The following is an 18159-nucleotide window of genomic DNA, read 5'->3' on the forward strand; positions in this document are numbered from 1 at the left end:
ATGAGTTTCATGGTCAGCTTTTCCAGAGAATGTATTTAATTTATACCTATACCTAACATTTTCAATCTGTGATGAAATAGCTTTATTAGAAGATGCCATTTAAGACTTCAATAGAGAGAAATCAATGCTTGGCCTTAAAACTGCAAATGACAATCTGAGTCTCTTATATGGTTTGAGAGGACAATTTTGTTTATTTGAGGGTGGCACCTGGCTCACTGCTCAGGGATCACTCTTGGAGTGGGACCTATGAGGATCGAATCAGGGTTTGCCATGTGCAAGGCAAGTGTTTTAACCTCTGAACTATCTCTCTGATCCAATTGTGTGTGTGTGTGTGTGTGTGTGTGTGTGCGTGTGGTGGGTGGTCTGGGTCTCATTCAGTTGTGCTCAGGGCTTACTCCTGTCTCTGTGCTTAGGGACCACACCTGGAGGGGCTCAGAGGACCATATGTAGTGCCAGTGATCAAACCTGGATCAGTGACTTGCAAGGTAAGTGCCTTATCAGCTGTACCATCTTTGCAAACCCTCCCCACTCTTTTTATCTATTTATTTTTATTATTTATTTTTTAATTTTAATGTAGGAGTTTTGCTATTTATTCAGTCATTGATTAGGCTGATTGAATTGGGCATGAACTCCACCTTACATTTTTCCCCCTTTTTATAAATTTATTGAATCACTGTGAGAGTAGTTACAAAACTATTGGGTTTAAGTCTCAGTCATACAATGATGAAACACCTGTCCCTTCACCAGTATCAAACTTTCCACCAACAAAACCTCCAGTATACTCCCCCATCCCACACCCTCCCCCTACTTGTGGAGCAGATGATTTCCACATTACTCTCTCTCTACTTTGATTACATTCAATATTTTGACACCAGACCCAGCATTATTTTTTGGCATTTTACTCCAACACTCAGAACTGCCAAAAAGGCAACCGTAAACAATTTGTTTTCTATTGCTGATTATGAATAACATATGATGTCACATGGCCACAGTAGTGGCTATGTAATTTTGGAATTCTGAAATTTTAACAATTAAATCTGGAGGGATTTCTGCCAAAACCTGCTGGGCTCCGAAATTTGTTCCTGAGTCTCTGGGATCCTGGCCATTAAGCAGCTTGATCAGGAGCCAGAGAGGCCATTCGTGGGTAGTGACTCAGGGTCTCGTTGGGATGGGGAGGAAAGGGCTGGCTCCACCCCCATCCTGGTTTGGGCCCGTGTGTCTCATCACTGTGGGCCCAAACCTGACTGTCCAATGGCTTCTGGAGGATGGCGGCCACCAAGCTGCCAAGAGGGAGTGGACGAGGGACAGCAGCCTTTCCCCCCTGGGGTGGCCCGGCGCGAATAATCTACTGCAGGGACCAGATGCATTTCTGCCAAAAGCCGCTGGGTTCCGAGATTTGTTTCTGAGTCTCTGGGGTCATGTCCACTAAGCAGTTTGATCAGGAACCAGAAAGGCCTTGCCTCCAATTATATAGCTAAGCTGGAGGTGGTTTGTGGGTGTGTCTCCCACATACCTTAACTTTTGGCCATTTACTTTCTTGGTAAACTTGGCCCCAAGTTGCTGGGGTCTGGCCAAAGGCACAGCAGCAATTTGGGGGTATCTAGAAGTCTGAAGGCAGTACTAGACTGCTGATACACTTGCCTCACAGGTACAGATTGACCTGCTGGCAGCCTCATACCCAATCCCACTCATTTTAAAAGTAGGATCCACTCTTTTAAAAATTTTTAAAATTTTATTATTATTATTATTTTTATTAGTGAAACACCATGAGGTACAGTTATAGACTTACGAATTTTTGTGCTTGGGTTTCAGTTATACAATGATCAAGTACTCATCCCTCCACCAGTGCCCATCCTCCACCACCACAATCCCAGCATCCCTCCCACCCCCCATCCCCCCATCCATCCCTGCCTCTGTGGCAGGGCATTCCCCCTTGTTCTCTCTCTCCTGTGGTTTGCAAGAGAAGCATTGAGTGGCAATCTGTTTGGTTTATAGTCTACTTTCAGCATGCTTCTCCCACCCTGGGAGGATCCTCCCAACAACCTCTATTTGGTGCTCTCTTCCCTATCTGAGCTTCCTTTTCCCCTACCATGTGTGGCTGGCCTCCAAGTCATGGAGCAAAATTCCTGGTACTAATCTCAGCCACTCCTGGGTGTTAGTCTCCCATTTTGTTGCTTTATGTTCCCCAGATGAATGCAATCTTTCTGTGTCTATCCCGCTCTTTCTGACAACAGTAGGAGCCACTCTTAATGGAGCTTCAGTGACCCAGCACCACTCCCAGTTGTGCCCAGGCTGGTAGCTTTGAGACATAATGGTACAGTACACTAACACACTATTGCATAGAGTAAGTGCACTTTTATGTACACTGGAAAACCAAAAATATTACTTGAGATTATTGCAATCTATAATTGTGTTTTGTTTATTGGGCCACACCCATTGATGCTCAGGGCCTATGCTCTGCTCTGTACTTGGGAGTTACTTCCAGAAGTGCTCAGAGGATCAGGCAGTGCTAGGGATTGAACCCTGATCTCCTTCAAGTGTTCAGTTCATTGAGTTATGATTTGGGCCTCAATATTCCATTTATTGTTATGATATGGAATCAAACTCTCAGTATCTCTAATACATATTATATATATACTATATTTATATTGGGCTGGAGCGATAGCACAGTGGGTAGGGCGTTTGCCTTGCAAGTGGCCAACATGGCTTACCCGAGTTCGATTCCTCCGCCCCTCTTGGAGAGCCCAGCAAGCTACCGAGTGTATCTCACCTGCACAGCAAAGCCTGTTAAACTACCCGTGACACATTTGATATGCCAAACACAGTAACAATAGTTACAATGGAGACGTTACTGGGCCCGCTCGAGCAAACTGACGAACAATGGAAGGACAGTGACAGTGACAGTGACAGTGATATATATATATATATATATATATATATATATATACACACACATATATACATACACACATAACCTATGAGAGATAGTACAGCTGGCAGGGCACTCACTTTGCATTTGCATGCACGCAGCCACCCAGAATTCCATCTCAGGCATCTTATATGGTCCCCTGAGAACCTCCAGGAATAATTCTTGAGTGCAGAGACAGGAGTAACCCCTGAGCATCACTGGGTGTGGCCCCCAAATAAAAAAAAGACAAAAAATAAAGTCCTATATTTGATCTGCTTTTAGTAAAGGTAAACACTGAAATACTTTGTTTATTTTGAATGTGTTCTTGAACATTTTCATCACACAAGAATGACTGTTTCCTTAGTCACTGAGAAAGCAGTATTTAATAACAAAGGAGAATATTCTGATAGGTTAAGCAATCAGCATGGGCAAGCATAATCCCTCAATTCAGTCAGTATTTAAATTGTTGCATTACTACAATGCTTGCTTCCCATCTTACCTCTATTTTTATCTTGCTAGGTGACTAAACAATTGTTCATTTTAGTGTCTTAACTCTCTTATTCCTGTGATAAAATGTCTAATCTCACACAATTCTGGTTAACATGACAGCACTTTGAGTGTTCCTAGCTGAAACAATTATGTATGCATTGTAAAGCAGAAGGGGAAAAAACACTTTCAGATTTAAGAATCTGGAAATCTGGGCTATTTAAAATTAGTCTTCAGTTTGTGGTAGATTTAGGCTTTTCCTTTTCGCCTCCCATTTTCACCTAACAGCGCTTCTATGACTGACAGTATAGTTTATTTTATTCATACCGGTTATTTTTTTTAATCCGATCTAGCTCAAAACAATGAACAACCACCATCAACCTGAGTAATCAACCAGAGACATTAAAAATGGTACGTCAGGGGCTGGAGCGGTAGAACAGTGGCTAGGGCATTTGTCTTGCATTTGTCTCTGCTCCCCAGGCTGCCCAGCATCCATGTGGTCCCCGAGTTCACCAGGAGTGATTCCTGAGTGCAGAGCCAGAAGGAACCCCTGAGCACCACTGGATGTGGCCCAACACCAACAAAAAAAAAACAGAACCAAAGCAAAAGATAAAATGGTGGTTCACCGTGGGGAAAGGATATGAGGTTGGGAGGGAAATGCTGTACTGAGGGAGCAGATACATGTGTAGTGCTCACCTTACTAAAATTGCTTGACTCAATTCAACAAGTGTTTACGGGGTGCAAAGCACTGTAGTAGCCAAAACTATCAAGCCATCTCTATGATCAAGGAGTGGCACTATGTGCTGAAACAGAAATGCACAATTCATTAATGCATCTTGCAGCTTAAAGGAGAGCAAGGAGAAAGAAAAATGACAATAGGGAACATTTTAATACACCGGAGGGCAGCTGGTTTATACTAAGTCAGTGGGGCATTTTTTGGAAATTCAGAAGGATAAGTGACTTGTTCAAGGTCAAACTATCAGGTTAGTGTCGACTTTGTCCTCAGCCTACAATGCAAAGCCTCGGCTTTTTTTCAGGACAGACAACCATTGCCAAGGAGGAGCAGCTCCAAGGAGTGGGCGCGGGAGAGGAATAAATGATCACTGCACACTCCCGAATCGCGGTGGCTGAACAAAGAGATCAGAAAAGCTTTTGGAAGGGGGCGAGTGAGAAAGGCCGGGAAGAAAAGATCCCGAGGTCGAGCCTACCCGAGGGTGAAGGAGGAGGGGCGGTGCCAATTGCTGCACCTCAGTGAATACATTCAGGCTGAGCCTGGTGTGCAGCTCGCCTGCCTTCCACTCTCCCTCCAACCACCGGAGCCTTTTTTCTTTGGAGCCTCGCAGCGTTTACAAACCACAGCGCCGTTGCAGGGGCTCTCTCCGTGTAAAAAGCGGCCTCGGAAGTCCTCGCTGGGGTCGGTTCAGGGCGCCCCGCCACACCCCCCTCGCGAGCTGACGGCCCCGTCGAGGGTCCCTGGCGGACCCTCCCCGGGGTTCTCCTCGCTAGTCCCGGCTAAAGGCGCGCGGGGCGAGCCGCGTGGGAAAGCGGGGCCCGGGAGCCCTGGGGGGCGGCGCGCGCAGCGCGGAGCACGCACCTGCCGGGAGAGCGGCGGGGCCGCCCGCGGCTGCGCGGACCGGCGCGGCGCGCCCCCTCCCCCTCCGCCCCGCCGTGTGTTTACGTGGAGACGAAGATGGCGGCGGCGGTGACGGCGTCGCCCGTGCGGCCGCGGCCGGCGCGCCAGTGAGCGCCGAGACGGATTCCACTCGGGGCGGGCGGGGGGGTGGGGACGCGTCAGGCGCGGCCCTGCTGCTTCCTGCGCCGCGGCGCCGGCGGCCCGTGTTTGGAGCTCCTCGGGAGCGGAGCGTTCCCTTTCGGTCCCCGACCCCCTCTCTCTCCCTGTCGTCTCTCCCTAGCCTGCCCTGCAGAAGCCATGGAGGACGAGGAGAGGCAGAAGAAGCTGGAGGCCGGCAAAGCGAAGGTGAGAGAGCCGGAGGCCCGCGGGGGGCGGCCTGGGCAGCCGAGGTCGCTGCAGCCCGGCGGCGGGGGGGCGGGGGGGGGCGCAGCCTGCGAGGAGGGAGGTGCTGCAAGGTTTGCAATGCACCCCCACCCCCTCGTCTCACCCACTCACCTCCCGGGCCTCCCACCCTTCTGCTCCGCGGCTCAGTCGAAAACGCCCCCTTTGCAATCGGGGCTACTCCGCGAGACACTTCCGCGACGCATTGGTGGCTGCCCCCCCCCTTTCTCTTAGATGACCCCCCCTCACCCTCTCAGCCAAACCGCTCTCTTGCGGTTTTTTGCTCTCAGCTGGGTCTTCCTTCGAAATCTCAACCTTTCACTTTCCACCCCCCAAGGGCGTGTGGGCTTTGTACTTCTCCGGGTGGGAGATTGGGTTCCCCTCGCCCCCACCCCACCCCCATTCCCTGGAGGATATGTACACTGGTCACCGGTTCTTCGGTGGCACGCTGGCACTCCCGGGTGTGTGTGTGTGTGTGTGTGTGTGTGTATGTGTATGTGTATGTGTGTGTGTGTGATTGGCCTGTGACAGCTGCTTCGGGCCGTGGCTTCAAGTATGCCACAAGTGCCAGCTGTGAACTTCGCCTCCGTGGCGTTTTGCGGAGCACGTCTCCTGCGTGTAGCTTGCTCCGAGGTCTTTGTTGCACCTCGCGCGTTCGGTATCGCGCGCCGTGTCGGTGTGAATGCGGTTCTCCCTCGGGAGCTGCTGGGAAGGAAAGGTGGCCTATTCGGAGCCCCACCTACAGAACCCCAGGTTTAAAGAATCAAATAGTGTGTTTCATGGGCGAGCTTCTGGTTGAGGTGCCTGGGAAAACACCTGTGAAACCAACAGTACGATTTGTACCCATGTGTCATTCTCTGTGCAGCATGAAAAAATTGACATAGACAAAATATGAACTCTACAGCATATTATTTTTTTTAAAATGATACATTTGAGCATATTTTTGCCTGCCCACAAAAGCCCCCTTTCTTCCCATAATGAAGTTATCTTTTGTAGATTCTAATCTGCCTTATTACAAATGATTGTTACCATTCATACTTGAAACCATAATTAAATTATAATATAGTTATCTGTTTTTCCTATCGTCTCCCAAGTAAACAAAGGATACCGGGTCAGTGATTTCAGGGCCCTACCGCAGAGATGCAGTGGTCAATGCTCAACACAAATTTCTTAAATGAATCTATAAACTGCCTTCATGTTTCTATAAAGCCAGTTTATGAATATCACAGTTTCTAGGTAAGGGCGTTTTAAATGTTTGTCTGTTACCTCCTGCAGAGCCAGGTAGCTTATTACCTTAGGATTTATAAATGCAGGAAAGAGTAGCCAAGGCATCTTCAGAAGCTCAGAGTTGGTTACATTTCTGCAACCTCAAGTTCTGAAGAGACCCTGTGGTTCCAAGTGGAGGCACACTCCTTTAAAACGCTTTCAAGAGCTAATTACATGTTTTGTGTGGCTTTTTGTGTCAGAATTTATACTACCTATTGTCAAATATTTTCCCTAAACATATGTGAAGCATCCTACAGTTTGCTTTGAACCGGGTATTTCATAAGAGGCTTCATTTAAATTATTTTAATTTTGCAAAATAGAATTCTAAGGTGGATTGAAAAAATTTTTTTCTCTTATATTTGGTTTTATTGTAGAAGATTACCTTAGAGTTAAGCCTATTTTTCTAGTCAGAAATAAATATGCAAAGTATGTTTTCTGAAGCATTACCTGTACAACACAAAACAATGGAAAGGATTGTCAAAAGACATGCAGTGAAATCATTTTCTAAATTGTAAAAGTGAGATGGGCTATAAGCCATCAAGACTATAAAGATTGATGGGAACATGGAAACACAATCAGATATCATCAAAAATAGTCATATATTTCATTTATATTAGCATATATGCTTTTAGATTTAAAATTTTGGATTATAATGTTGGTTTCAGCAAACCTACATTCTACTCCTGTTTTAAACCAAGAGCTTAAAATAGAAATAGAGTGACAGTCTTTGTTCTCATGTTGCTCACAGTTTAGTGTGAGCCAGACATTGGGTAGTGAGTACAATGGGAAAGGAGGGGATAGTAGGCTTCAAGGTGAATTTTTTTCTTTTGCTATCATGCTGCTGGCTGTCTCATTTTAAAACTTACTGAACAAAGATGGCTTAAAAAAACAGATATTAATGAATTTTAACATAATGTCAATCAAACAAAACAGAAGGTACTCAATAAATATTTGCTTATGGATTGAATAGACAAAATGACTGAGTTGCTGTTAAGGGTTGGTTGCTACTTTAGTATATTTGTAATTTAATAGCAGTAATCCAGAATCCCTGAATTGGAAGGTTCTTATTAAGTCACTTAAAGCTTAATGTCTTACTCATTTATTGAATTTATTGTATTTAATAATCTAGTTTTAAAAATACTGTAGTTAAACTAATGTTTACCATGGTGTTGGCATTTATGTCTTGGTGTACAGTTAACCTCACCTCACCACCACCACCACCCAAGTGCCTAGACCTCTCCTCCCCAAGGCCCCTATGTTGGTGTTTGCTAAGCCGTTCCATTGAAAACTTTGCTTTTTGTATGGAGAGCTTGTAATTTTTAATGATTTGCTCTGTGTATAGTGAAATATACTATATAACACATGTAGACCAAAGCAATGTACTATGATAGAGGAGTAAATTTTAGTATACGTAGTCATTAGCATAATTCTACAAAGGCAGTTTGAGTTGCAAAAACACCCACAAACAGTGAATGGTACATTAAAAAAGAAATTATGGGGGCTGGAGAGATAATGAAGAGGACTTGCAAGGGGCTGACCCAGGTTTGATCCCCAGCGCCACATACGGTCCCAGTGCTGCGTCAGGAATGATCCCTGAGCACAGAGCCAGAAGTCAGCCCTGAGTATACTCAGGTGCAGTTCCAAAATAAAACAAAGCAAAGCAATGACAATTAAAGAAAGCATTTAAAAAATTGTTTGTAAAACTTAAAAGCCCGTAGAAAAAGCTTAAAGAGTCTGCTGTATGTACTTTATGACAGTTTAGTTTTGTTCCTGCTTGATCTATTTTTTTTTGTTTGTTCTTGTGTCAGGAGCTCCTTCCTTGTTGATGTCGTAAGAAGCCTGACCTATGGAGATCAGAGACATTACTGTAATCTTCAGTAAATATTTTCAGAGCTAAGCTAACCCCATTTTCATCTTGTGCTGTTGGGGATAGCAGTACAAAGGCTGTTCTTGTGTTGAACATTATCTAAATGTTTTTTTTCTCAGTAAAATTACTTACATTGTAATAAAGTATTATAAATGGGGACTGGAGAGATAGTACTGTGGATAGGGCACTTATCTTGCACCCGGCTGACCCGGGTTTGATCCCTGGCACGCCATACTGTCCCAGAGATCTGCCAGGAGTAATTCCTGAATGTAGCGCCAGGATTAATCTCTGAGCACCACCAGATGTGGTCCAGAAACAGACTAAAAAAAACTTGTATTTTTAGTACAAAAGTTTTACAACTATAATTTAACATTAGGTATACTTTATAATGTTCTTCTGACAAGACAGAATTCAATAAAACTTAACTTTTTTGCACCATGTAAAGTACTAATTGCACCATGTAAAGAAAGTACTAAACAGTGGCACCAACTATTAATCACTTTATTTAATGAGAATCATTATTATTTAATTTTTCCTGTTGTATTCGGTAACTAGTAATTAATGGCTTTTAATTTTTTTAATGGGCATTTGCCGTTTGAAGGTATAGATTTTGCAGGGTGGATAGATAGAGCACAGGCATTCAAGCATTTGCCTTGCATTTGGCTGACTTGGGTTCATTCCCAGCACTACAAATGATTCCCTGAGTATCACCAGGAGTGATCCTAGATCACAGCCAGTATAAGCCCTGAGCACTGCCCAGTGTACCTCCAACAAAGCAAGCCCCCCAAATAAATTTTATTCCAAAAAAAAGAGGGGATAGTTCTCAGTGCAAGCTGTATATCTTGATTATTAGATAGTAGGACTTTTCAATGACTGTTTCTACTGTTATAAAGTTTGCTATGATGTAAGTTTTTATTTGCATATTTCATATATAACTTGCTCTATCAGTAGGAAGTTGGTCTCCATTTTTACTTTCACTTTCACTTTTTCTTTTTACTTTTCTGGAATCTTTAAAATTTTTCTGGTGTCACATGTGCAAGTCAAGCAGCACTAGCTCTTCACTTGTTTTCTTGTAAACTTCCTAGTTTTTGTTTTTAAAGACTATCTTAACATTTTAATCATTTACAGATTACCTAGATTACTTTTAACTAAGTAGATTAAGGAAACTGTAGAAAGCAAAATAAGAAAGAAAGAAAACTGTAGAAAGCGAACCTCCTCAAGTGATTGCCAATATCCTACAGGGGAACCTGCTTTGCTAGGTGTATAAATACACTGCACTGTAGCTCTGTCCTCCCGTTGTTCATCGATTTGCTTAAGTAGGAACCAGTAATGTCTCCATTATGAGACTTGTTACTGTTTTTGGCGTATCGAACATGTTACTGGGAGCTTGCCAGGCTCTGCCTTGCGGGCGGGATACTCTTGGTAGCTTGTCAGGCTCTCTGAGAGGGATGGCGGAATCGAACCTGGGTCAGCCACATGCAAGGCAAACGCCCTGCCTGCTGTGCTCTCGAATATTAGGGTCTCTGCTCACACTTGCTCCACTTAATCATGGTAGATCTAGACACGCAGGTCACTTTCCCCACCCTGTGCCAACCCCCCCCCTACATTTCTTCATCAACTCTTAAACATTCATAGAGGATTTTTTTCACACTCCTTCAAGCTAAGACAGCCTGAAGTGGGTCTTCAAATTGAGGGTTATTCTTAGTCAGTAAGGAACTGTATTACTGGTTGTATTTCATTGCTGACTTTCATTTTTTAGCATCAATTTATCTCTTTTCAACTATGTTCGGATTATAGATTTTTGTGTTCAATGTAATGTTCAGTGATTTGAAAGAATACTGTGTATGCAATGTTGATTATGATTCTGAACCCCTTCTTCCCTTCTTATTTTTTGGGGAGGGTTATCAGGAACCATAAGTCCCTGCCTAGGCAATAAATTAGCTTCATCAGCTTTGATATTGAGGGCATTTTTCATTCTACATTTACAGATTCTTTTCAGCTCCTTCATTGGCTTCCTGCTGACTTGCGTCTTTGGATCTGGTGTTACTATTGCTTTCTGAACTTTGCTTTTTAAAAATACTTGTTTATGATGTGGCTTGCTCATTTTTCAGAATGTGGGCAGTAATTTGATGCTTTCATCAACATATATCTCAGCAGTGGTGCATTACCTGTAACTTAAAACTAGTTCATGACCTTGCTATTTAGTTGAAAAAACAAAAACAAAAATGACTTCTTGATTATGAGCTTTAAGAGATAATATGTAGGCAAGAGTGGACAGAAGAGACTCATTGAAGTATATATTGAGAGAATATTTGAAAGTGAATCCAAATGTAGGCAGTAAAGAGAAAAGCTATTCAGATAAAAGCTCTAGATCAGATCACAAGAGACTTATCAAGGAGGCCTGTGGTGTCCTGTCAGTAAAACTGAAAGTTGAAAGGTCACATGGAAAATTAGAAGTGAAAAATATACAGTATTTCCAAGTGACTGGACTATGAAAAGACAGGGACAAAGTTACTTGAAACAAAACTCCTTTTTTATATGGTAAGAGCAAAGCTATGACTGTAAAATAATAAAGGTTGCTGTGTATTGATATGTGACTAAGTTTTTTATGTGGAAGCTAGGAAAAGTTATCATAAATTATTATGCATTAAACGTTAAGAAATATTCTTTATTTCTCAAAAAGATCAGATTAATTTTGAAACTAGTCATTTCTTTGACTAACATTTCTTTTAAAGGGTTTTAATTGGAAAGAGTTACAAAATCAAAAAAATTTATATGAGAGGTTATTTTACCTCTAGGATATGTGTGTGTTAAAGTGAGGGATACTGTGAGTGAGGAAGAAGAATGAAAAAGAAGAGAGAATGGGAAAAGGAGGGAGAGCTAAGAGGAGAAAAGAAGGGAGTTTAAAATACTTTTATATGGAACTAGGAATTTGGAGCCATTTATTTGTTTTTAAACTAACATTTGAATGCCTACAGCTGCAGCCATGACTGCTTAGTAAATATTTATATAAATTACCACAGTTCCTATGCCAGTGCATGAGATTCATATTTTGAGTATTTTGAAGATATTTTGAAGAATAAATGAGATATTGATTGAGAACTTTCTGCGTTCTTCTGTGCTAAATATAAAGATCTTTAAAATTTGAGGCAAAAATGTAACAAAAGTTAACTATCTTAAGAAAGAAACAAAAATGGTGCTGAGTGATATTACAGTGCAGTGGATAGGGTGTTTGCCTTGCAAGTGGCTGATGTGATGTGAGTTCAATCCCTGCTCTATCTCATATGGTCCTTGAGTTCTGTCAGGAGTAATTCCTGAGTGTGGGTCAGAAGTAACCCCTGAGCATTGCTGGGTGTGATCCAAAAAGAAAAAAAAAGGGAGGGAGAAAGGGAGGGGAGGAGGGAGGGAAGGGAGGGAAGGAGGGAGGGAGGAAAGGAGGAAGGGAGGGAGGGAGGGAGTTAATCCCCATGAGCGGCTCTCCTGGTTGGCCATAGCCCCAGAGGCAAACAGACCTAATTCGGAACCCAGCAGCTTCTGGCAGAAATGTGAATGGACTATGCATTAAGCTATGGTGCTGCCCCCCCTTTCCCCCCCTCCCCCCAACATGGTGGCTGCCTCCTCAGAGTTTATTGGACAGCCAGGTATGAGCCAGTGGTGATGAGACAACTGTGGCCTCATGGGATGGGCCTCATGGGATGGGGGGTTGGAACTGGCATGTCCTTCTTGCCCTGCTGAGACCACAACGAGTCCCTCCCCCCCCAACCCCCAACAAGCTGGGTCTTCGGCACAGCCATGGATCCAGAGGCACACAAACCAAACTCGGACCTATTCAGCTTTTGGCAGAAATACCTCCAGACTTAATTAGTAAAATAATCTGAAATCCAAAATCGTGTGGCCGTGGTAGCGACATCGTATGGTCTTCATAACCAGCAATAGATAACAAATTATTTTATAACGCCTTTTCAGCAGGTTTGATTGTTGGGGGAAAATTCCAAATAATAATGGTGCATCTTTTGTCAAAATAAATATAATCAAAGTAGAGAGCTAAGTGGAAATTTTCTGCCTCACAGGCATGGGGACGGGAGGGGTGACATGGGGGTTACATTGGGGTTCTTGGTGGTGGAAAATATTCACTGGTGAAGGGATGGGTGTTTGATCATTGTGTGACCATGACTTAAATCTGAAAGCTTTGTAACTGTTCTCACTGTGATTCAATAAATAAATTTAAAAAAAAAGAAATAAAAACCAAAACCAGTAAGTCAGGAGCCTTGGAGATAGCTCAGAAGGCTGGAGCACATGCTTTTTCTGATGGGGGCTTGGATTCCATTCTTGGCTCCACAATAGTAGAGTAGCTCCTGGGCAAGAGTAGCTCCTGGGCATCGATGCATGCGCTGGTGTGTCCCTAAACAAGAGAGAACAATTCAGTGTCTTAGTCCATGTTATAGTATTTATTAGTATTGTTATTTATTATTTTTTGATGAATCACAGTGAGATACAGTTACACAGTTGTTCATGATTGGTATTAGTGATACAATGTTTCAACACCCATCCCTTCACCTGTGTACCTATCCCACCATCAAAATGCCCAGTTTCCCTCCTCACCCTACCCCCAACCCCTCAGCCTGCCTTTGTGCAGGCACTTTTCTCCTTTACTCTTCTTTTTCTCTCTCCCTGCCTCCCTTCGTCCCTCTCTTCCTCTACCCTTCCCCCCCACTCTCATCCTCTCACTTTCTCCTTTTCTTTCTCTTTTGGGGCATTATGGTTTGCAGTACCATAATGAAAAGTTGTCAAATATCCCTTCACCTACTTTCAGCACTCAGAAAATGGTTTTTGGCTATTGAGAATAGTAATGCTATGCACATGTTGTATGAATAGCAGCCTGTTTCATCTTTTATGATATGGGCTTACGGATGGAATTTATGGTTCCTATGGTAATTTTCTCTCCTGAGTAACTACCAAAGTTTTCCCATTGTAACTACCATTTTATATTCCTACCATCAATATATGATGGTTCCAATTTTCCACTAACTACATTTTTTAAAACTGCAACTATTCTAGTGGGATAATTGCAAATATTGCAATAAAATTACAACTTTATTCTTATACTTAAATAAGATTAAGAATATATTATTCTATTCTTAATAAGATAATACCCTCAAGTATTATCTTATTGAGTCTTTGATATGTAATTTTCTAATGACTAAGAAGATTGAATACTTTTCTGTGTGTGCTTATTGGTAATTTGTTTCCTTTGGAACTGTCTATTTAGGTGATTGATCATTATTTAATTGAACTGTTACCAAAATTTTTAATTTAGTAATATCAATATTTTTATATCTATATTACCTTTGTACTTATTGAGGAAGTAAGTACATATTTTTCACCTAGCAGTAAGCGACATCTCTCTTATAGGATATCTTGCTGTCTTTTTTTTTTTTTGACCTTTGATTTCTGTCATAGTTTAAATTGTTGCTTCGTTTATATAAGAGGTTCTTGGTAAGTTGTTTAGAGCACTTTGCTGAAGTTTGACTTCTTTGGGGACTAATGAGTCATTTCATTCCTTGACCAGCTGTTTTACAAGTGCATGCAGTTGGTCCAAAGGACACCTGTTGGGTTTTGGGCTTATTTCCAATCCATTTTTGTAGTGTTAAGAAAACCCAACAGCTTAATCTTCTTCAGTTGCAAAAGGGCCTGTCATTTTCATATGTGAACATCACTGTAAGATATTTTTGTTGTCAAATTAACTGCCCTTTTAATTTGCAGTATTTTTGTGGTGGTGGTTAATAAAATATAACTAGAATATTTAACGCTATTCTAGGTATTCTGCAAAAACATTGGTTGATTAGGACATGAATTTAATGCTACTAAAAAAAACCTTAACATTGTATCAGAAGTAATTTGGCCTAGGTTATTTATTTAAATCTGTAGATTCTTTTGTACTGTGAAAAATTCCTTTGTCTCTGAATCATATAGCATTTTCATTGCCATCATGACTGTGATTTCTGTGGTATTCTTAATGTGTGATTTGCTGTTCACTAAGACTTTTATGTGGTTTGAAAATTTATTTTGAGTCTACTTTTCCCTTTTAGAAGATCATTTACTAAAGATCTGCACATTACTATTTTGTCCAGCAAGGGCTATTAAAAAGGGGCCTGAGTGATGGTACAGCAGGTAGGGCACTTGTCTTGCATGCTGCCAACCCAAATTTCATTCTCAGCACCCCTGTGGTCCCCCAAGCCCTGTCTGGAGTGATCCCTGAGTGCAGAGCCAAGCCTTGAGCACCACTGTGTGTGGCTCCAAAACAAAACAGAACCAAAGCAAAACAAATGGGTTGGAGGAATAGTACAGTGGACAGGGTGCTTGCTTTGATCATGGCCCATCTGGGTCCAATACCCAGCACCATATAGGGTTCCACGAGTACCCCAGGAGTTTTTTTTTTTAATTTTATTTATTGAGTCATCGTGAGAACAGCCACAAAGCTTTCCAGTTTATGTCTCGGTCATACAATGATCAAACACCCATCCCTTCACCAATGAACATTTTCCACCACCAAGAACCCCAGTATGCCCCCCATCCCACCCCTCCTCCTGCCTGTGTGGCAGAAGATTTCCACTTTACTCTCTCTACTTTGATCACATTCAGTGTTATGACAAAAGACCCACCATTATTATTTGTAATTTTCCCCTACAATCAGTCCTGACAAAAAGGCATCATTAGATAATTTGTTTTCTGTTGCTGATTATGAAGAGCATATGATGTCGCACGGCCGCAATTTTGGATTTCTGATATTTTGTAATAAATCTGGAGGGATTTCTGCCAAAAGCTGCTGGGTTCTGAGATTGGTTTGTGTGCCTCTGGGATCATGGTTGTTCAGGAGCCAGAGAGGAGTTCATGGGTGGCAACTCGGGGCCTAGTCAGGGCAGGAAGCAGAGCCGGTTCCACTCCCCATCCCATGTGCCTTGTCTCTGCAGTCTCATACCTGGCTGTTCATTGGGCTCTGAAAGATGGCAGCCACCATGCTGCCACCACCAGGGGGAAAAGGTGGAGGGACAAACACCCTTCCCCTCCCGGGGCGGCACGACGCCAGAGTTTAATGCATAGTTCAGATTCATTTCTGTTGGACATTATATTTTGCTCGAATTTTCCCACCACCATTCAAGCCTGCCTTTTAGGGACAGACGCTAGATCATTTACTTTCCATTGCTCACTTTACATATCAGGAAAGGTTCAGAGGAATACTCCTGATGCCCACATGCTGGAGCCATGCTTATAGAAGCTCATGGTCACCAGGATTCCATCTGGAGAAGGCAGGGAGACTGCACCTGCTCCATCTGGGACCCGCGATATCGGCTCAGTATGGGACTCAGAGAATTCTCTGATTGTTGTGGTGCCTGCTGGCCAGGATTCTTCACTCCCAGGAGTGATCTTTGAGCTGAAAGCCAGGAATAAGTCTTGAGCACCACTGGATATAGAGTAAAAACAAAGTCAAAATTATTTTTAAAATCCTAGGTCATAATGATCTGGATGTCTGACTAGGTTCTATGGCTTATAGACTTATGAAAAATTTATAAGGTATAAAATCTAGGATCTCTGTACATAACATACTGCAGAATTTTTTGTTACTAAGGATCATTTATTGTAGACTCTGTGATTAGACATTGTTTATTCCTCAAAAGTCTCACTTTTATCTCATATTGATATGCGGCTTTATTGTTTCTCCAGAGTATTTTGGGACAAATATCAATCATAACTACAAATTACTCTCTTTTATAATTTTTATTATGAAATTAATTTCTTTACTATAGCAGGGAGAATGATATAAGACATAACTAATTACAGTGTTACTTTTTATATGGCCTGCTCTTGGGGATTCTCTGCCCTGCATTGGGCTCTGGTGTTCTGGAGTGTGCGGGTGCTTCCAGGCACATGCCCAGTTCTGGGCACAGGACCAGTGAGCGTACTCAGGGCTTCATCTCTTGAGATCTGTGCTTCATCTCTTGAGCTGTCTATCGCCTTTAGGATATAATTGATTTTGATAGGTCTTGGGATTTTAATCTTATGCACAAGATTTAAAAGTTTTCATTTCCTCTAGGATTTGAGTATAATTTTCTTTTGTCATTCTTCTTTGAACTTTCTGCAGTTATTTTCTGAATATACTAAATATACTCAAACCAAATCTATTTTTTAATTAAAAATTTTCTCATTGTGGGCCTCATTCTTTCCATTCTAAATGCACACTACCCAATAAAATCAAGTCCACACATCTCACCTTTCATTTGGTTTCCTTGACTCATTCCTTAACATTTCAGATCCAAGCAGTCATCATATTATGCTTCCATATTTCTTGACTTATCTATGCATCTATTCCTATTTCTCACTTGAATAATGGGAAAATTGAAATGGAAGAAAAGTGTGAATTCACCAGTAATAATAGTTACTAGTTTTTGAACACTTTCTAGAGCAAGCTATCTTATTAAGGGTTTTATGTTCAATATCATTTAATCCTTATAGCTCTTCTCAGAGCTGTGTAACTATTGGTATTTCTTTTTACAGGAAAAAAAATCAGGGAAATTAAAGTAATTTGGGCACATTATGTTGTGAGAATAAGGATCAGTGCTAGAAAATCCTTGTGCAGTAGGTAGGGTGCTTTCCTTGCACATGGCTGACCTGGGCTTGATCTCTGACACCCCCATATAGTCCCCTGAGCAGCCAGGAGTGATCTCTGAGCACAGACCTGGAGTAAGCCCTGAGCACCCCCAGGTATGCTCTCCCCCCCCAAAAAAAAACAAAGAAGAGCAAGGCTTCAAACCCCTTTGACTCAAGAATTTTTGTTCTGTGTTTTGGGTATGGGCTGGAGCAATAGCACAGCGCGTAGGACATTTGCCTTGCATTCGGCTGACCTGGGTTCGATTCCTCAATCCCTCTCGGAGAGCCTGGCAAGCTACTGAGAGTATCTTGCCTGCATGTCAGAGCCCCGTGGCATATTGGACATGCCAAAAAACAGTAACAAGTCTCACAATGCAGATGTTACTGGTGCCCACTCGAGCAAATTGATGAACAATGGGAGGACAGTGCTACAGTGCAATTTTGGGTATGCTCTCAAGCAGTGCTCTTGCTCCCCAGTGATACTTGCCAAGTGAGCCAGATGGTTCAGTGCCAGAGCCTGAGGATGCAATATTACTTACAACCAGCAGAACTGGGGCCACATTAAAGGTGCTGTGGGGCCCTTTGTACCCCACCCTCTACCCTATGGTCTCAGGGGCTGCTCCCAGTTCTGTGCTCTGGTGTTCTTTTTATGCTCTAGTGGTATTTGGGGGACCATGAGGTAGTACTGGGAATTAAACCTAGGCTTTTATTTAAAGCTTGTACTCCAGCCTGTTGAACTGCCTCTTGCTGTGTTTCTACAACTCTGTACAGGCTCCTCTGTTGTTAATCAGTGTGTTGGAGGTCAGACCTCCATCACAGGTCAGGCCTTTGGTAATTAACTTATAAAGGGTAGGAGAGGCATTTTAGCCTTAATGGTCCCCACTTTTCCTCTATATGTGGAAATCTTAACCCCTAAAGTGATGTTACAGGAGGTGGAGCCTTTTAGAAATGATTCTATCATAAGGACAGAGC

General features: G+C 42.5%; 1 protein-coding gene across 7 annotated transcripts in view; it reads left to right on the plus strand.

Annotated features, from left to right (window-relative positions):
- The first annotated feature begins 5087 nt into the window (after positions 1–5087).
- AKAP9 (A-kinase anchoring protein 9) overlaps positions 5088–18159 on the plus strand; it is a 153745-nt gene continuing 140673 nt past the window's right edge. For all 7 annotated transcript variants that reach the window (XM_056118632.1, XM_056118633.1, XM_056118637.1 and 4 more), the window contains exon 1: positions 5088–5372. In XM_056118632.1, coding sequence (XP_055974607.1) covers positions 5325–5372 — 48 coding nt within the window. In that variant the 5' untranslated portion in view covers positions 5088–5324. The remainder of the gene's footprint in view (positions 5373–18159) is intronic.

The sequence above is a fragment of the Sorex fumeus genome, unplaced genomic scaffold (genome assembly GCF_029834395.1).
Source record: "Sorex fumeus unplaced genomic scaffold, SorFum_2.1 ptg000037l, whole genome shotgun sequence".
Lineage (NCBI taxonomy): Eukaryota > Metazoa > Chordata > Mammalia > Eulipotyphla > Soricidae > Sorex > Sorex fumeus.